At 50.4% G+C, this 20,274-nt stretch overlaps 1 protein-coding gene across 3 annotated transcripts in view; it reads left to right on the forward strand.

The window, feature by feature from the left end:
* The window catches only part of CABIN1 (calcineurin binding protein 1), a 141,873-nt gene that overhangs the window by 50,349 nt on the left and 71,250 nt on the right, over window positions 1-20,274 (forward strand). For all 3 annotated transcript variants that reach the window (XM_015586813.2, XM_025044510.1, XM_006908678.3), the window contains exons 22-26: window positions 52-197; window positions 3,591-3,852; window positions 9,870-10,130; window positions 13,432-13,583; window positions 15,146-15,324. In XM_015586813.2, coding sequence (XP_015442299.1) covers window positions 52-197; window positions 3,591-3,852; window positions 9,870-10,130; window positions 13,432-13,583; window positions 15,146-15,324 — 1,000 coding nt within the window. The remainder of the gene's footprint in view (window positions 1-51; window positions 198-3,590; window positions 3,853-9,869; window positions 10,131-13,431; window positions 13,584-15,145; window positions 15,325-20,274) is intronic.

The following is a 20,274-nucleotide window of genomic DNA, read 5'->3' on the forward strand; positions in this document are numbered from 1 at the left end:
ATCTGAGTCCCTGGCTCCGCCTTCCTTTATCTTTACTTTATCACTTGCCAGGTGCCCTGCCTCCCAGAAGGGGCTGACCCCTCCCCTCCAGTGGTAAATGAGCTCTACTACCTGCTGGCTGATTACCATTTCAAAAACAAGGAGCAGTCCAAGGCTATCAAGTTCTACATGCATGACATTTGCATCTGCCCAGACAGGTGAGTGACTAGCTGACTGGCGGCTGAGGCCAGTGACCTTGACGTGGGGCCAAGCTGGCAGGGGAGCTGGGTGACTGCAGCTCAGCAAGCTCTTACCTTCTCATAGCAAGGAGGCCAGGGAGGAGAATGACAAGGTGGCTTAGACCACAGTTATTAGGAAAGGCAGGTTTTCCACAAAAAGAACAGTGGAGAAGGCCTCTCTCCGGAAGACCCCTAGGCTGGGCATTGGGGAAACCAAAGAAGGTCAAGGTATCCATCCAGGGCCTGATGTGCAGCCTGGCTCCATCTTGTGGGCTATATGCTGCCTCTTTCCCAGCTCCTTCCTTGAGAAGTCGGCTGATGTGTACTCCTGCTTCTTCCAGTGCAGTATCTATAATTACAGTTGTTTTCTCATTTTGGAGGTGGGGCAGGAGTAATAGAAACACTCAAGCAGGAGTTCTTTTTCCTCGCTTTGACACAGCAATTGTCACAACAGTAAATGTAGGAGAGCCCGTTGTAAAAAAAGCTTCTGTTTTCTTCCCACTGAGCACTGATGGCTTTTTCTTAAAATGTAGTGGTTGGCCTGCTCATCGTGAGAGCCCTGCTGAGCTCATAGAGTCTGTTTCGTTTGATTGAGCAGGAATATTTTCTCATGGCTGCCACATCTAGAGGTAAACCTTGGGTCAAGATCAAAACAAGGCCACCCTCTGTGGCTGACCTGAGTCCAAAGGGTCCAGAGTTGTATCTGTAGGCATCTTTCCTGGAAGTAGTCAGGGGCCAGCCATAGTGACTGTCCTCAAACCGTGGGAAGCCACCTCTCTTAGGGGAACCGGAGAGTTCCACCTTCTTAGGATCCGCCTGGCCATGGAGATGGAACATGGAGATGGATCTACCGGCCAACTTGCACGACTTGCATAGCTTGTGGGAAAGGTTCTCCCAGACCCCCTTTTGTTCAGCCTATGGTTTCCTCCAGGCAGGGAGCTGCGTGTTGGTGGCCCTCGCTGGCCTCGCCAGGCTTGCTGTGTCCCAGTATGGTGGAACAGAGCGACACTCAGGCTGGCTAAGTGCTTGCTATGGGAGATGGATAGGAGTCCTCTCTTCTGCACTGCCGCCTCCATGCCAAAAAGTGAGAGCGATCATACCCACCTGTCTGTAGGGAATGTCTTTCATCTGAAAGCCACTCAGTCAACAACGATGAGAAGGTTACACAGCTCAACTGAGCCTTCCTCCAACCTGCACACCCAGCTATTCAGAGGGTGTCTGTCAGCCAGTTAGGCCCGGCCCACTGAGAGCCCTATAGGAGAGGCAGGAGCTTCTGTGAGGACCTGCCCCAGGGCCAGGAGGGACTTAGTGGCCCAGCCCTGGGCCTCCTTCATTCTAGCCCTAATAGGCAGACTCCAGGAGAGATGGGCTCAGTCTCAACTTCTGTGCTAGCCAGAGTGGAAGTTTGAATACTGTTTTATTCTGTAAATCATCTGAGCCCACTGGGCACAGGTGAAGCACACAGCGGATGGCTGGGTGGATAATGGAATGTTCTGGCCTCAGTGTTTGTCAGTGGTTCCTGTGGGATTAGAGTCTGTGAGCATGCTAATGACGGTTTTCTTCTTCACCTGTATTCACCATTCCTTGCTCTTGCTGAGCTGGAAGTGGCCCTACTTAGCCAGGCGTTTTGTAGAGTGGCATTTGGGGAGGGGTAGGCTAGGAGTAGGCCCCAGGAAGCTCATCCCCACTGCCAAAGAAACCACTGTGAGCCCAGTGCCAGGACCAGGCCTGCCTTGCACGAGTAAGACCCCAGCACACAATTCTGGACACTTCCTTCTTTTGAGTTCACAGTGTCACTGGCTCCTAGTGTCCCTGTATGTCAGTACTTTCCAACTGTGGGTTGTGCACTCTTCTGCTAGAATCAGAAAAAAAGGCTCTTGGTAGCACACACAGGAGCATTTGAAGTTTTTGTGGTGTGCCTGTGTGCTTGGTTACTTGTGTTTGTGACCGAAGTGGCAGTTTCCATTGCGGTACTCCTACAGACGCAGGAGCGTGCACCCTGATGTCGTCTCTTCCGTTAAGGCGAGGGCAAAGGGTTGCTGAAGGCGCTCTGAGAATTAAGAGAAGAAACCCCCAGGGAGACAGGAGCTAGCCCTGGTAGAGGCTTCTAACGCAGTTCCCACCATCCAAAGGGGAATTTGACACACATACACACACACACCCGCTCCGTGCCCGTTCCCTGCCCCAGGGTGACCTGAGCAGAGCTAGGGAGACTGGCGGGGAGACTTAGTGGCCCGGGATCCCCAGGCCTCTGAGGAGGAAAGGGTACACTCAGAACCCCCTCAACACGAGGTGCAAGGCCTTCATTTTCACTGTCCTGACACCATTAAGTCTTCAGGTCTCTTTACTGCTCCTTTGTTTGCACTTTCTCATCTTTCAGTGCCTGAGGTGCAGCAAAAATACATGTGAGCTTCACAAGTTTCCTCTGTCCTTACCTCTGTCCTCGTCGTGGGAGCTGTCAAATTGTTCTGAAAGCCAGTTTTAAAGTTAGTGTAGCGGTGAGTTAAGAGTTGTCAGCAATGTGGAGGGTAGCATCTGTCATGTGATGGCTGCCTTTTCTGTTCTCTGTACCAGCACTCAGCAAATTCCAGACTCTTTCAAGTGCCCAGAAATCATCTTGGTCTTGATGTCTCTGTGGCCTCCCAGAGAGGCTTCTGCATTCTTACCATTGGTTTCTTTCAGGTGATCTCAGAATGGTAGAGTTAGCCATCACATGGTACCCTCACTCTCCATCTTGCTGCTAGTTGCCGGAGAGAGCCCAGAGAGAGAACAGAGTAGGATCTGGGTGGCATTGGTCTGAGGGGTCTCAGCTGCCCCATGCTTTTGGTCAGTGCATGAGTTGATGGCAGCCTCTGCCAGTACAAGGTTAGGTAAAGTTACAGCTGCATGGGAGCTTCCCTGTCATTTTGGCTGGGCCATGGCTGTGACTCCTTGTAGAACTTCCTTGTTTCTTTCCATCAGAGACATTCTGCGGGTAACCCCTCAAAGCAGAGAAACAGGGGAGCAGAGTCCAAGAGCCCATCTAGGCTGGTGGGCACAATTTGGGCTCAAGTTGGTGGTGATTTTCTTAGAGCAATTACTGAGTGCTTCTGAGGTGCTAGATGACATAAAATACATGTCTTGTAGTGCACCAGAAGCTCTTCTCTTGAGATAGGACTTTTAAGTCATATTTCACAGGTCAAGAACCGAGACTCAGAGACATGATTGTTCAGGTCATGGTCAAGGAGTTAATGAGCAGCAGAGGTAGACTCTGGACCCTAGTCTGGGATCTGGGGTGCCATGGTGCTTATCTGCCTCACTCTCTAGGCTGTCATGTCTGCAGTGCTGCAAGGGGAGCCGCGTGTTTATCGGTGTTTTTTGTTATGATCACAGATTCGATTCCTGGGCAGGCATGGCCCTGGCCCGCGCCAGTCGCATTCAAGACAAGCTGAACTCCAATGAGCTGAAGAGTGATGGGCCCATCTGGAAGCATGCCACGCCTGTCCTGAACTGCTTCCGGCGGGCCCTGGAGATTGACAGCTCCAACCTGTCCCTGTGGATTGAGTATGGCACCATGTCTTATGCCTTGCATTCCTTTGCCTCTCGCCAGCTGAAACAGTGGAAAGGCGAGCTGCCCTCTGAACTCGTGCAGCAGGTAAGGTGGGGCACCGTGGAGGGGCTGCCACCTAGCTGTCTGACTGGAGTGCCCTTCGGTCGGCAAACTTCTGTCCTATCTGTTCTTTGCTCTTGTCTTCACAACCATGCTGGGAGTTTACAGATGATTTTCCCCATGAGGCTCAAGCCATACCTAGGTCAGTGACAGCTTGGTCCCCGGTCTTTAGACACCCAGTACAGTGTGGGTGAATTCAGAGCCAGCGGTGTGGCCCAAGGGAGGAAGCTGATCTCCTCGCTGTGGTTTTGGCCATAAACAGGGCGACCATTCTTTCTCCGTGGAAGTATTGTCAGAGATGACATCTCCTGAGCCCCTCTCATGGGCCAGCCCTGGGCCACCCACCCCAGCCACAAGTTGAATGAAGCGCCACGCAAAGGGTGCACATCTAGCAGAGCTTCTGAAACAGGGCAGACCCTCCGCATCTGTCCCTCCTGTTCCCATGTGAGGTGTTCTGGCTACCGCGCACACCAAGGACACTGACTTTATGTGGAGTGAGGAGGGGACTTGGCTTCTTGATGGAGGTCTGCATGGTGCCAGGTGCCAGGTCAGATGAGGGGCTTTTCATGGGTACCCCTCCTTTCTCAGAAGGTAGCCATATGAGCCTCAGTGGCAGAGCTGGTTAGGCAGAGCGCTAGTGACTTGATCTAATCACAGGGCTACAGAACAGTCAGGATAGAAGAACTCTGTGCAAACGCTTGCCTTTTACTTACACAGATTTGCCTCAAAATCCCACCTGGGAAGGGATACAATGGAGTCACTTGGTCTATGCCTTGTTTTGGCCATGTATTATGAGTCTTTCTACCATATTTCACCCAGTGATGGTTTCTTGATTCTTAGGTGGTAATTTTCTTTTCTTAGACGTGTCTGGCAGAGCACTGGGGTAGCACTAGGCTCCTTTGTGTCAACCCCAAGGCCATTGTTACAGGAGATTCACAGAAATCAGTATCCACTGGACAGATGTTCACAGAGCAGCCTCCCTATGCACAATGGAGCATAGGTACTGCTCTCCCAGGCTTTGAGCAGTGCCCTTGCTGTAGCCTCTCCGCTCTTCTAGTTCCTGCGATGAGGTAAGAAGAGGCTGCATCCTCCATCCCACTGGGCCATGACCATGGCAAGAAGGGCCAGAGACCTGGGGTGCTTGGAATAGCTACCTCTGTGCCCTACACAGGCAGTCTTCACTCCAGCTCTGAGATGGAGGGACACAGGTGTACCTGATAGCTGACTTTTACTTTACCTGATAGCACCCAGGATGCTGGCCTGGAGCCCATTATACAGGGAAAGTGGTTCTCCAAGTTGGAAAGCCTTTTAGAAGCTGACTCTCTGTCCCAGCTATTTCCACTTTCAGTATGTGAGAGGGTGGCTGGAGATGCTGCTGGAGATGCTGCTACAGATGCACAGGCCTCAAGTCAGTGGGGTTTGATTGCAGCTCAGGAATCTGCCCTTTTATAAGCACCCTCGGTCCCTCTGGAAGAGTGTGAAGAGAGGGTGGGAAGTCCTGTTGTACCTCTGGGGTATACATCCTCTCCATTGCTGTGGAGCTGAGTGCACGTCCTAACCAGGGCTGTAGAGTGGGGTTTGGGGTAAAAGTCTTCTTGTGGGGACAGTGTTGTGGGGCTGGGTACCCATCCTCTCTAGCACCATGCAGCTGGGTGCTGGGTTGTAGTGTTGTAGCCGCCAGCCCCCGAAAGACACATGGACCACCAGAAATCAGTGAGTTATAGGAAACATGCTCTTTATTCAGCCAGCTGGGTCTGCCAGGGGTACGCAGACCCCAAATTAAGCAGCCCCGAAATGTAGAGGTACAGGGTTTTTAAGCCCTAAATCCCATTCCTCATTCTGTCTTAAACACAAAGGTCTATTTTTCTCCTATTCACTACCTGTCAACCCACAGGTCAGGTGTGCAAGCCGGGGTACAGAAGCAGAAAGCTTATTATTAGAATGTTATGTTCCCATGGGCGATAGCCTATGTACCCATGGGCGATAGCCAAGCAGTAATTTTCCAGCCAGCACACTAGTCCTCTCCAGTACCATGGAGCTGGGTGCTGGATGCCTGTCCTCTCCAGCTCTGCTTGCCCACCCTAGTGAGAGGGTGAGAGAACAAGGTGCTTGCTGCCTGCAATGGTGGTTTTGTTTGTTTGTTTGTTTTTGCCAATATTGTTTTTAAATTTTTTTCGAGTATAGTTGGCATACAGTATTATATTAGTTTCAGGTGTACAACACAATGATTAGACATTTATATAACTTAGTGATCATCCTGATAAATCCGGTACCCTTCTGACACCAGACATAGTTACAATACTATTGACTGTATTCCCCATGCTATACTCTACATCCCATGACTAATTTGTAACTACCATTTGTACCTCTTACTTTTCATCCAACTCCCCATTCTCCCCAATCCGTCGACTATCAAAATGCTCTCTGTGTCTATGAGCTTGTTTCTCTTTTGTTTGTTCATTTATCTTGTTCTCTAGATTCCATATATAAGTGAAATCATATGTCATTTGTCTTTCTCTGTCTGACTACGCTCAACGCAATACCCTCTAGATCTATCCATGTTGTTGCAATGGCAGGATTTCATTCTTTTTTATGGCTTAGTAATATTCCACTCTGTATATGTACCACCTCTTCTTTATCCATTTATCCACTGATAGACACCCAGGTTGCCTCCATATCTTGGCTACTGTAAACAATGGTTGTAATGAATATATAGACACACATCTCTCTTAAAGCAGTGTTTTGGGTTTCTTCGAATAAATACTCAGAAGTAAGATTACTGGGTCCTTCTTTATCTCTTGTTATCACCTTGATTTTAAAGTTTATTTTGTCTGGTATAAATATTGCTACACTAGCTTTGTTTGTTTGTTTCCATTTTCATGAAATATCTTTTTTCATCCCGTTACTTTAGTCTGTATGTGTGCGTGTCTCAGTCAGAAGTGAATCTCTTATAGGCAATGTATGTAAAGGTTTTGTTTTCTTGTCCACCCAGCCAACTATGTCTTTTGATTGGAGCATTTAATCCATTTACATTTGAACTAATTATTGATAGATATGTAATTATTGCCATTCTTCATTTCTGACTGGTTCTTTTGTGTTTTTTTTTTTTATCTCTACTTTTATGTTTCCTATCTCTTTGTTGAAGGTCTCACTAACATCATTGAGCATCCTTATAGCCAGTGTTTTATTATTCATATTTTTGATCTTTTTTTTTTTTTTTTTTTTGTCTTCTTAAAAGAAGTCCCTCTTACATTTCTTGTAATACTGGTTTGGTGGTAAAGAACTCCTTTAGCATTTTCTTGTCTGGGAAGCTCTTTATCTGTCCTTCGATTCTAAATGGTGTCTTTGCTGGGGAGAGTAAGCTTGATTGTAGATCTTTGCTTTTCATCACTTTGACTATTTTGTGCCAATCTTTCTGGCCTGCAAAATTTCTGTTGAGAAATCAGCTGCCAGTCTTATGGGAGCTCCTTTTAGTTAACTAGTTGCTTTTCTGTTACTGCTTTTAAGATTCTGTCTTTGTCTTTAACCTTTGACATTTTAATTATGATGTGCCATGTCTCTTTGGGCTCATCTTGTTTGAGACTCTGTGCTTCCTGGGCTCGTATGTTTATTTCCTTCACCAGGTTAGGGAAGTTTTCATCATGATTTCTTCATATAGGTTTTTAATTTCTTGCTCTCTCTCTTCTCTTTCTGGTACTCCTGTGATGCAAATGTTGGTACACTTGATGTTATTCCAGAGACACCTTGAACTATCCTCATTTTGGGGGAATTTTTTTCTTTTTGCTGTTCTGATTGGGTCTTTTCTGCCACCTTATCTTCCAAATTGCTGATCCAGTTCTCTGCTTCGTCTTATGTATTGTTGATTCCCTCTAATGTATTCTTCATTTCAGTTATTGCGTTCTTCATTTCTGACTGGTTCTTTTTTATGTTTTTTTTTTTAATCTCTATTTTTATGTTTCCTATCTCTTTGTTGAAGTTTTCACTAAGATCATTGAACATCCTTATAGCCAGTGTTTCGAACTCTGCATCTGGTAGATGGCTTGTCTCCATTTTGCTTAGTTCTTCTTCTGTTCTTATAGTTGAGACATGTGTCTTTGTCTCCCTATTTTGCTGTCTCCCTGTGTTTGTTTCTATGTACTAGGTAGAGCTGCTATTTTTCTCGGTCTTAGTAGAGAGTCCTGTGGACCCCAGTGGTATGGTGCTCCAGGTGAGTCCCTTCTGTGCGTTGTGTGTGTCCTCCTGTTATAATCAAGCCTGTTTACATGTCAGTGGGAGAGATCGATCCTCAGGCTGGTTGTTTGTGAGGACTGGCTGTGATTACAATGAAGGAGCTGTTGTACAGGGGCTGACCCTATGGAGCAGGATTTGTTTTAGCAGGGCTCTAGTGCCTGCCAAGTCTGCCCTTTGAGTGTGTCTTTTGTGGTTGGGTGGTGCTCTGGTGTGGTCTGAAGCTGACCACTAGATGTGTTGCTTCTGGCGCCTCTTGGGAGGGACTCTATATTACAGGCCAAGGTCAGCCGCTTCCTGTGCCCTGCCTGGGGGACACCTGGTATAAGCTACAAAGTGATCTGCAGATGGTTGTCACTTGTACCAGGCTTGGAGGTACCTGGGAGAAACTAAGCTGTGAACCAAGGTGGACTGCCTAACAAGAGATATAGGGCATGCCAAGTCCAGATGCTGCCTGTTTGAGGTTTGTGAACCTTTGAAAGATTTTAGGAAAGTCTGCAGCATGAGCCAAGATAGGTTGCTTGTATGGAAACGCCACTGGAAACGGCTTGGGTGGGCCTGCAAGTCAGTTGGGATGGAGTCTCAGGGAATCACCCAGACAGGGTGAGCTTGTTCTCTGGGTTGATGGAGACTCAAGTATGATGACTGCCTATATCTGCACTCTGGGTCAGGGGAGGGCTCAACAAAGGAATAGTGTTTCTACTAGCACTTCTGTCTGGGAGAGAGCTGCCTCTCCAGCCCTCACCATGAAGCCAGACAATCCAATTCCTCCCTGTATGTCCCTGGCACCTTTCAAGCTGCTGCCCCAGCACTGGAGCTCAGAGCGTGTGAGTCCATGGTGAGTAAGTCCATGTGCAGAGCCTTTAAGAGGAACACCTGGTATTCCAGCAGCCTTCTGTCTCAGCCACAGTCTCCTCTGGTTTTCAGAACCAGAAATTGTGGGAACTTCTCTTCCTGGCATTGGTGCTCTGGGCTGGGGAGCCTGGTGTGGGGCTGAGACCACTTGCTCTTCATGGAGAACCTCCACAGCTGAGATATCTCTCGATTCTCAGCTGCCACATGAGGGTGTGGGACAAGCCCGTTCCATGTTTCCACCTCTCTTACCTGTCTTAAGGTGGCCTCTATTCTAGTTATAGGACTTCTGTTCAGCTAGACTTCGGGCAATTCTCTCTGATGGTTGTTCTGTAGGTTAGTTGTAATTTTGATACGGTCATGAGAGGAGGCCAATACAGCTTTACCTATTCTGCCATCTTGACTGGAATTCCCAGAGGCTCATTTCAGAACATCACCTCTGGCCACCTGGCCTTCTCAGTCTGATGTGGCAGAGCTGCTGTTAGCTTGGTCCTCCTGGCAATGATGACTTGCAGTCCATGCCGCCCTAGCCCCATGCTGTCTTCCCCTCCAAGGCACAAGGCTTCACTGCAGCCACTAAGGTCGTAGTTGAGACCTTTAGAAAGGTGTCAGCAGGCACTTTATAAACTCGTAAACTGAGTTAGACACCGCAGGGGAAGGTAGAAGAAAGAACACGGAGTTGACACAAGGTGACCTGGGTTTCAGTCCAGCTGTGTGCCTTACTTGATCTGGGCTTCTGAGGAGTCCCCAGGCCTCTCCATACTCAGTGTCCCCAGCTGTGAAATGGTGACAGCGCTTCTGTGACTCAGGGTTGTTGAGAAGATTATCAGTTTGCAAACAAAGCAGCAGGGCTTCCTACAGGATAAGGCACGATCCTGTCAGGTTCAGGCCGTGCGCCTAAGGCCAGCCTGGTCTTATTACAGATGGAGAGCCGGCGTGACAGCATGCTGGAGACAGCCAGGCACTGTTTCACGTCGGCAGCGCGCTGCGAGGGCGACGGCGATGAGGAGGAGTGGCTCATCCACTACATGCTGGGCAAAGTGGCTGAGAAGCAGCAACAGCCGCCAGCCATTTACCTGCTGCACTACAGGCAGGCTGGTCACTACCTGCACGAAGAGGCCGCCCGCTACCCCAAGAAGATCCACTACCACAATCCACCTGAGCTGGCCATGGAGGCCCTGGAGGTGACACCGTGCCGGCCCGGGACGGGGAAGCAGGGCAGGGGTGGGCCAGTTCCTCTGTCTCCCTTGGGGATGGGGCATGTGGTCCCAGTGACTGCAAACTCTGTGTTCAGCAGCTTTGTGTGCAATTAAATTAAAGCAGCCTTTCCTCTGTATTTCTAAGGGGTGCTTACCATCCTTTCTGGGAGAGTGAGCGTTTTATTCTTATCTCCCAGAAGAAAATCGTCTTTCCTCAATAGCGCACACAGGTTCCAAGAACCTGGCTTGATTACATCAGTCAGTGCAGCATTCACACCTGCAGCCTGGCAGGAGTGCAGGTGCCCTTGTTCCCGGGGTGCAGTGAGACTTCTGAGATTTAGCAAGGCCACAGGATGTGCCCAGAGTACCTGGCTTGGCAGGACTGAGCCAGAGGAGCAGCCTGTTCTCTTGACTCCAGATTTGGGGTCTTCCCCTGCTCCTCAAGAACAGAGCACTCGTTTACTGCGTAGATTTGCTTTATGATTTCTGGAGCACCAATGCTCTCATTGATGCTCGCAGCAGTCCTGTGAGACGCCTAGGTGGCCATGACCAGCACATTCTTTGGGGAGGAAACTGAGGAGAGGGGTGCGGATCCAGATATACTTCACCTTTCTGAGCCCAGCAATGCCCCACCCCCCAAGTCCCATGTGCCCATTTTTATGGAGTTTGGGACAGAATCTGCTTGCTTATGCCTTTTCTGCCTTTATGTGTTTTTTTTTTTTCTGATTATAAAATTAACACGTATTCATGGTTAAAAATATATATACAAGAATCAAACAATTTAGAAATGTTTAAAATGAAAAGTTAAAGTCCCCAGTGATCCAAGTCTCCCCACCCCAATCATACTTATGAACAGTTTGGACATGTCCTTATCTTTCTAGAATTTTTCCCTGCTAACACATAGATACACAGTACCATTTTCTTACTATTTTGCAGCTTGCCTTTTTCACTGGACAAGATATAGTGGGAGTTGTGGGCTTCCTTCCCCAGCCTCGTGCCCTCTAATCTGGCTGGGCATCCACATATTTGCCCAACCTCTTCTTCACGAGTTTGGCCTCTTCCACTTCCTCCATGGCACGGTGCAGGCAGGGCATGGCCTTGCACATGTATCAGGGAACACTTAACTGAGCGTGGTCGACTCTTGAACAACGAGGCATTTGGGGTGCCGACTGCCTATGCAACTGAAAATTCACGTATACCTACAGTTGGCCTTTCGAATACTCAGATTCCTAGCTGCCAGTTGACTATTGAACAGCGTGGGTTTAAACTGCATAGATCAATTGAACTCTGGGGCCAGTTAAACAAAATCCACATATAAGTGGACCTACCCAGTTCAAATCTGTATTGTTCAAGGGTCACCTGTATTTCTAAGGGTCATTTAACAGTGGATCAACAATGTCCTGTTGCCCTAAAAGGTTGTACTGATCTATGAGATTATCTGTTTTTTCTCAACCTAGCTAGAGCCTCTTTTTAATATTTGATAATCTTGTAAGCAAGCAAAGAAGAAGTCTCATTTTTAAAAAATTATTCACACTGAGTGGTTTATAGCAGCTTTTATAGGGCCACATTCATGTGTATGGGGGGTCATTTTAGAGTGTGGAAGCAAAGCTTCCTATCAAAGCGTGTCTTCAGCAGTTTCCTGGTCGCTGTCATTCACGGCCCCAGGTGCACATCCTTCCTCCTCACAGTTCTTTCGTGCTTTCCACTCGGGCTTCATGTGCCTGTCCTTGAAGGGACTTCCACTTTGGAGATGAGAAGCCTGAGGCCCACAAGACTGGCACGACTTGCCCTAAGTCAGCAGCAGGAGAGAAGGGAAGCTGGGGCCAGATCCCACTGAGCCTAGGGTTCTCACAAGGCTTCTTTGGTATGGGAGGTGGCCCAGCACTCAGGAATATGACAACTCTGTTTTTCCTTCATGTTTTTTTCTTTGACTTTTGGCATCTTCTGCTACCTGATAGAACCAATGAGCAGGAGGATGGTGGCCCATGGGACCCAGGGACTTCCAGATGAGGAACTGAGACCTCAGCTGTGTAGACTGCCCTCCCCCAGCACAGCCCACTGGCTCTCAGGAGAGCGGGCACTCATCTGGAACATGTGTACATCTTGCCTTTAAAATGACATTTCTCTTAAGAATATAACCCTGCCCTTGTGAAAATACCCCTCTGCTGTTGATCCCTCATTCAAAATACTTTACCTGCCACTAGGATAAACTTTGCATGTTGGATCCTTTCACCTTCCCGAAGTGTGGCCACCTGGGCATGCGTGGATGCCTTGGAAGTTTCCTACATCTGAAAATGGCATTGCTGGGCCAATTCCTCTGTGGTTCAGCGGAATTGGGTAGGCTAGAGGGAGGGGAGATCTGGGAGCCCCTCTGTCTGGGATGCCCCCTAACCTAAGAGTACTGCCCAGGCCAGACCTCCAGGCATCTCACCTGGGTGGGTCCTTGGAGACATCATTTGAGAACTACCTCTGGATAAGGGGAGGCTGGTTAATCAGGGCCTGTAGCCACAGTGGTTATCAGGCCCTCGTGGCACCCACTGTGCCATCTGAGGGAGCATGTGCCACAGGTAGGAGCCCACATTGCACTCATACCTGGGTGGGAAGCTCAGGCCAAGTCATCTGTGGAGGTGCTTATGTGTGGTGTGGCATTTGCTTGGGGGCACTAAAGGACAGGAATCAAGACCTGGGTTTAACCTGGCCCAGGGCTTTTCTGCCGTAAGGCCTTGGGAAACTCATTTCACACATTTGCAAATGGATTCAAGGAAGTGAAGGAAAGAACAGGCCCTGACTGATTCAACAAGCCTCCTGCCCACCCTGCACCCACTAGAGGGAGCTTCTTGAGGCCTGTGGTACCTGGCTTGCCCAGGTGCTGGGATACAAACAGAAATCTAGCGTACTCCTCACCTCAGGGAGTCCACAGTCCAGTGAGGAGACAAGTGTGGAGGCCCCCTTTCTATGGGTGCCAAAGAGGGCAATGTGTGTCATGGCGGGAGGAGGGGCCCAGTGAGCAGAGCTGAGGAGTTGTTACTCTCCTTATCTTATCACCATGTGCCCAGGTTCCTGGGCAAATGCTTAGGCTAGAATGCTGATAGTTCGTGTCCGTTTGAATGGTCAGAGCTTGTTCTGAATGAGTGATATGTTGGCTGGTTTTAAAGCTAATGGGAAAAGGTTGTGTGTGGCGGCACATCTCCCCAGTAGGGGCCTGTTTCCTGTGTGGCTGACTGGCCTGTGGAATGAACCTGAGCAACTGGGAGGGCTGCTCACACCCAAGTGTCATCCCTTCTAGGTGTACTTCCGGCTCCACGCTTCCATCCTGAAGCTCCTGGGGAAGCCCGATTCCGGGGTTGGTGCGGAGGTCCTGGTCAACTTCATGAAGGAGGCTGCAGAAGGACCCTTTGCAAGGGGTGAGGAGAAGAATACGCCCAAAGCTTCAGAAAAGTGAGTAACACACTCTCACCCAGCGGTTACCCGCTGTGTGCCTGATGGTTCGTTTATGGCAAGGTGGTGTTCAGGGGGTGCTACTGAGTAAACTGGAGCTCGCGGGGTCTCTGGATCTCATCTGGAGACTCCCGAGGGCTGGACCCAGGAATTTTTGTTGAACTTGTGAAGGAGAGGCTGAATGTGTCCCTGGTCACCTCACCCTGTGGCCATTTCTGGTCTGCCCCATCCGACTCCTTCCCCTCCCCCACTGGGGCGCAGCTCTGCCCTATGCAGAACGCTGTAGGAGAGCGGTTTTCATGTTGCTGACTCTAGCTCCTGGGTCCTCTCCCAGGACTTCTCCCAAGCTCAGGGGCCCTCAGAGGGCCTGGTCTGCTGCCTGTTCTCCTGAGAAGCACGGAGGCATGTAGGAGGCATAGGCCCTCTTTGCAGTGCCAGAGAGCTTGAGGACATTGAGCCCCTGGTTCAGTCCCCTCATTGGGCCTGCCTTGACTGTGAGTTGTCTTGGTAGCTCAGACTTCTTTTGCCCCAGTGTCAATATCTTGGAGCTTCAGCTCAGCTCACGCATCTCTGAGTCCCTGCCTGGCCAGGCATTGAGTGCCAGAGAGACCAGCACCCAGGACAGGCTTATGGGGGAAATGACATACACATGGCAGGCCACACAGGTGGACACAGTATGCCCAAAAGTTACATTATATGTATTTTTCAGTCACAAAGAGCCCCCAACTTAGTGATATTGTCTTTTATTGATCATAATTCAAAAAATTTAAAAGTTATACAAATAATATAGGAATATATTCTAGTTATAGAAAATTCTGGCAGTTTATGAACATATATGGCAAACCCCCTCTCCTCCCCAGAGTTAGCCACTATTCACAGTTCAATTTCTCAAATCATTTTCTGTGCATTTACACATACATGTACACATACAATTCTAGGATTTCTTTTATTTTATAAAAATGAACTACTGAAGGTTTTGTTTTAGAGTTTTCTTTTTTCCTGACAAAGAGCCTGGGACCCAGTCCACAGAAATATTATGCTATTCACCCCATGTTTCTAGTGTCTGCCAATGGTCTGTGGCTCTGTCTTATTTCACAGCATGGATGCACTTGTCTCTGTAACCGTTTTGACAAACATTTCAGGCATTTCTAACTTTTGCTTAACAATGTTGCAACAGGTAGCCTCATGCACTAGTGAGCATGCAGTAAATCCAGATGTTTTCTCTGTCAGCCTTGGGCACCTCACAGAAGGGTACTGGACTGGCACTTCAGAGACAGAACTTGTCAGCTCCCCTGCAGTCTCTGGGGCCTCAGACCTGAGATGCCTGTTGAGCCAGCTGTGGTTCAGGGCTGAGCCCAAATGGGTGCTCTGGGAGTGGCTTGTTTAGTCCCCCGGTACACTAGCCAGAGGGGTGGGTGAGAGTGTGTGGGAGCAGTGGGCCCCGAAAAGGGTGGAGGAGGCCCTTGAAGGTGGTGTGAGGATTTGGCACTGTCTCAGACCAGCACGTGTCGTATTTCATGCAATGCAGAGATTCTGACCTGCACCCCAACTCTGCCCCACAGAGAGAAGGCCTGCCTGGTGGACGAGGACTCCCACTCTTCAGCTGGGACACTGCCGGGCCCCGGAGCCTCCCTCCCCTCGTCCTCTGGCCCAGGTCTGACATCCCCACCTTACACAGCCACTCCGATTGACCACGATTACGTCAAATGTAAAAAACCCCACCAGCAGGCAACGCCGGACGGTACAGTCCCTGTTCTCCCTACTGCCAGCCTAGGGCGGCACGCCAATCAGGGGGCGGGAGCTTCGGGCAATGAGTCGCTTTGTTTTGGTGAGGGGGGTGCTGGGTCTGAGGTGACACGGGCAATGTTGCGGCTGTTCATTAACCTCATGGACTCACGGTGATTCTGTGCTTCCAAGACATGCTCAGGGTCGCCACCTGCCAGCTTGCCCACCGGGAACCGGGATGGGGTGGAGCAGGCTAAGGTACCTCGCCTCTCTGAGCCTGTATTTTCCCAACTGCAAAATGGGGACACTGAAGGGTAGTTGGAAGACTCTGTGGACCAGCCATCAGTGTCTGCGGGCTGCCTAGAGTGGCTCCTATGTAGCTGCATTATTACGGCATGACCTTCTGATGGTTGCGGGAAGGCCGTGACTAGTGCTGAGTCTGTCACCCCTGGGAATCCAGACACAATCAGCTGGGACTGTGCAGAAGTCCATCCCGTGTGGCATGGGGCAGGTGGCGACTGTTCAACCACATCCCTTACTAACATTAGGAGGCTCGCATGCTGACCTCATAGCTTGATTTCTTCATGCTCTCCTCACATTTATAGTGATAAGCTGGTGACAGAGTATTTGCTGGAATGAGCCAAATTGGTGGACTTAGAGAACTGTTAAAGTGGAGCCCTGGGGAGGTGCCAAAAAACACCCAGGTTCTCATTCACATGTTGCTCATCTCACTGGGGCTGTGGGGGAAATGGGCCTTGCTCTGCCTTCCCCAGGGTGATGGGATACCCCTAGCTGCCCAGTGCATGGGTTCCTGGAAAGCACAGGCATTGAGGAAATAGGGCTGAGAAGAGGTTTAGAAAAGAAGTAGCGAAGGGCAACAAGGCCACAGTGCTTGATTTCTCTGGGGCTGGGGGGAATTTGGTGATCTGAGAGGCAAGGAGACTTGCACGTGCCCGAACAGTGTGTGTGTTGAGAGAGGCTGCAGATTCAAGTGCGTGCTGTGTGGCTCCATCACCTCCCTCCGCTCTGGCTGTCGGACCCTCCGTGCTCGCCCCAGAGGTTTGAGCAGAGGTGGGAGTAACTGGCCTGCCTGCCCCTCCACACTTCAGTCCTAGTCCTACAGACATTCCCGAAGTAAGGCCCATTCCCTTTCTTATTTAACTCCAGTTAAACAAGAAAACCACCCTGTTCCTAACCTTCTACTAATGAAAGTATTGAGAAAACACATTGGAAATAAATTCCTGCTCTGAGAATTAGTTGCTGCCAGCTACCTTCTGTGAGGCTTTAGCATCGTGCTGGTTTTCAGAAGAGAGGACTGCTTCTTGCAGCCGTCCACAGGCCCAGGGCTAGCACCCTCGTCAGCCCTGCAGGCTCAAGCTGAGCTCAGGCAGCAGGAGCCCGCAGAGCTGAGTACACCTCCCCTGGCATGGGCACCCTCAGGGGCAGAGAAGGAGGGAGGCAGGACAGTCTCAGAAAGGGGCCGTGACGCCCGTGGTACCACTGCCCAGCCCTCCCGTGTTGGTGCACACATGTGCATGGATCTGTGAGGGACCAAGAGTGCTGGGGCCCAGTGCTGTGTGATATGTCCTGGGTGCCAACATAATGTTGTAGAAGTTTGTAGGGGGAGCCATACAAATGGGCTTAAATATAATTTCAATGATTGTACATTTTCGAATGGTTGTAAAAAATTTTTTTTCTAAGTGATTCCTATCAATGATATGGAGCCGTGACCTATCTTTGCTCAGTCTCAGCCCAGTGTGCCAGGAAGCCCCGCACTGGCCATGCTGTGCTCTGCCCAGGCCTGGCTGCATGGTGCTCTCAGAGCTCTCATCCTCCTCACCTCAGAGAGAAAGCAGTGTCTGCAACATGAAAATGGTTTGGGCCCTGAAACAGCCATGATCTTAGAATGTTAAAGTGCCAGCTCCTAGGGAAATAGCTGATTGCTGGTGTCAGGGGATGTGCCGGTAGCCTCAAGAGTCCACACTTCGCACCACTACCCCTGCCTTTGGTGACCCAGCCAGGGCCGGCTGCCCAGGCCCTGGGAGAACATGCGGCCTGAGGCCAGCCTCGTGGCTCCTGTCGTGGGAGGGTGAGGCATTAGAGCGGAGCAGCCCTGGTACGATGAAGAGGAGCAGTTCAGGGACCCACTCAGCGTCAGGCAGGAAGGCCAGAGCAGCATAGGCCTTGGTGTCGGGGGATCTGTGCTCCATTCCCACCCAGCTCCTCCGCTTACTTGCTCAGCAACCTTGGACAAGGGACTTCACTTCTCTGAGCCTCAGTTTCCTTACCCCTCTGGGATAAGGTTTACTCAGGGGTGTTAAACAAAGCTGACTGCACATCATAGTCGCCTCTTAAAGGCAGGGCATCAGAGCTGTCACGAGGAGGTCGGGCGCACCAATGAAGCCTTTCACAAGCTAATTTGCCACCAACTAGAGAGGGAACCAAGCATTAGGACTTCCCTTGGGCATGGTTAGGATACCCAGCCTTAGCGCTACCTCTCCACTTTCATAAGCCTTTGCTTCAAAACCAGAAATCATCTGGGTCAATTGTTATTTGGTGTAAGACAGCAGTCCCCAACCTTTTTGGCACCAGGGATGGGTGATCCTATGAGAATCTAATGCCTGATGACCTGAGGTGGAGCTGAGGCAGTGATGTTAGTGCTGGGAAGCGGCTGCAAATACAGATGAAGCTTCGCTTGCTCGTGCTGCTCATCTCCTTCTGTGTGGCCAGGTCCCTAACAGGCCATGGACTGGTGCTGGTCCGTGGCCCAGGGATTAGGGATCCCCACTGTAAGATTTAGAAGAGGTTTAGAAAAATAAGTCCAGGTGTATGTAGGCGGCCTGACATTTGACAATGGCTTCTCAGTAGGACTCAGATTCGCTCTGGCTCCACCTCCACCCTCATGTCACCCATATTAACGCTGGAGGCTTCCTGAAGCCCATCTACAACTCCGGGTAAAACTGCTTGGAGCTGGCCCTCAGATGCCTCTGAGATTGTACCACAGCAAGGCACCCACAGCTGACCTGTGGAGGGGCCCTCTGGCCAAGCTGAGAGAGACAGAGACAAAGCACAAACTCAGTCATGGGCTGCTGCCACTCCTGGCGGCCCTGCCTGACCGTTTCTTCCTGCCTGAGTAACTTCTTCCTTCCATCTATCTTGGAATTTGCCCACAGTGCTGAAATCCTTAGCATCGAAGCTTCCTGACCAGGAAAAGAAAGTCATGTGGGGAGTACGCTTTGACCTTCACAGGGCTCCCAATGATTGCTGTTTACACATGTTCCAACGCAGCATGATGAGATTTCCGAACAAAATCTATACTCTTCCCCCACATGCAGTGTGTTTGTGTATGTGTGTGTGCTCATGTGTGTGCATGTGTGAGTTATTAGACCACACCACACAGTAGGGCGTGCTTGTTTTGTGCTGGGCTCCGGGTCGGGTGCCTGCAGTTTGATAGCACGTCCCTGTCCTCACAGTCACCCTGCAGGCTTGGCTATGTGTCCTGTTTTCCACAAAGAAGCCCAGCCAGGGGCAGCTGAGCGCTCATCCAGGGCCACATGGCTAGTTGGGGCAGAGCCAAGGGAAAGCTAGGGTCCCAGGCTCCTTTCACCCCAGGCCAGGGGTGGGTCCCCGTGCCTGCTGACCTGACAGAGACTGGGTCTGTGTGCGAGTCCTCCCATGTTGGAGGTTCCTGGTGGCAGGGCCGTTACAGAACACCTTGGTCCATAACTTAACCTGGCTCATCCTTTGGGATGTGTCCCGGTGGCAGGGCTGTTACAGAACATAACTTAACCTGGCTCATCCTTTGGGATGTGTCCACGGTGTTTCTGTTGGACTGGCCAAGACCTTTGCTGTCTGCCTGGTCGACTTTATGTCACCTCAGAATGCCAGACCCAGAAAGGGCCTCACAGATCTGAGGCTGAGCTTTCTTTGAGATTCTCTGGCCCTCCTGTGGCTGTGCTTATTCAGGTGTTCCATCAGCACTGTGCCACGTGCATGGGACAAACCTGGTCCCTGCAGGAGGCTTCTAGGACAAGAGGCAGGTATGATTCGGTGAATTACATAGCTAAAGGTTGGGGTGCAGAGAAACCTGGCCTTTTGGTGGGGTGGGAGGCCTTTCTGAGGAGGCGGAGCTTAGCCAGGATCCGATGGTATGCCAATGTTTCCCATCAGGGTAGGTAAGAGGGACCAAGCCAGGGTCAGCAGAGGGGGAGGCTTCAGGGACTAGTGTCCATGGTTGGCTGCCCATCTGGCCCTGTTTACAGCACGAACAGTGGCTGCCCTAAGCCCCAGATTGTAGGGTGTAGGCTGGACAGACCTTCCAGGGGAGCTAGGGTGCCTTGTGCCAAGCCTCCCAAGTGGTATCCATCCTCACCTGCCATGTTGTCACCGTCTGTGTTGTGTTATGTCTGTGCTCATCTTCACCTGCTCACCCACACTGCCTCCATCAATATTGCCCGTGCTGCCCCTCACCCTGAGCACACTCTGTCCCCAGGCTTTGTCTTTCTGCTTGCACTGTCACGGCTCGCTTCAGGGGATAGCGCAAACCGCATGCTTCTCCCTCAGTCCGGCTCCCTGCTCCCCCTGTGACCAGGAACGCCTCCACATCTGGTCCTGTGATTTGGAGAGTGTATGTTTGATGTGCTTGGCTTCTGCCCACAGCCCACGGCCAGATGCAAATGCAGCAGTGGCCTCCTCTGCCCACCTGCCTGTCTGGCAGGTGTCTCCGTCCTGTACTCCCATTGCTTTGCTCTTTCTTGCTTTAAGAAAATAACAAAGGCAACAGACTCTAAAATACTAAGTTATCTTTACAAGGACAACTGTGTAAAAATGCAAGTCGTGCACAAGTGAGGGGCTGCAGATGGCAGTCAGTGCTGGAGGCAGGCCTGGCCTCTGCTCACTGGCCCCCCTTCCCAAGGAAGTCACCTTACGGTGGGCATGCCATGTGACTAGACCTTCTCAAGGTGGG

This window comes from Pteropus alecto, unplaced genomic scaffold (genome assembly GCF_000325575.1).
Source record: "Pteropus alecto unplaced genomic scaffold, ASM32557v1 scaffold113, whole genome shotgun sequence".
Lineage (NCBI taxonomy): Eukaryota > Metazoa > Chordata > Mammalia > Chiroptera > Pteropodidae > Pteropus > Pteropus alecto.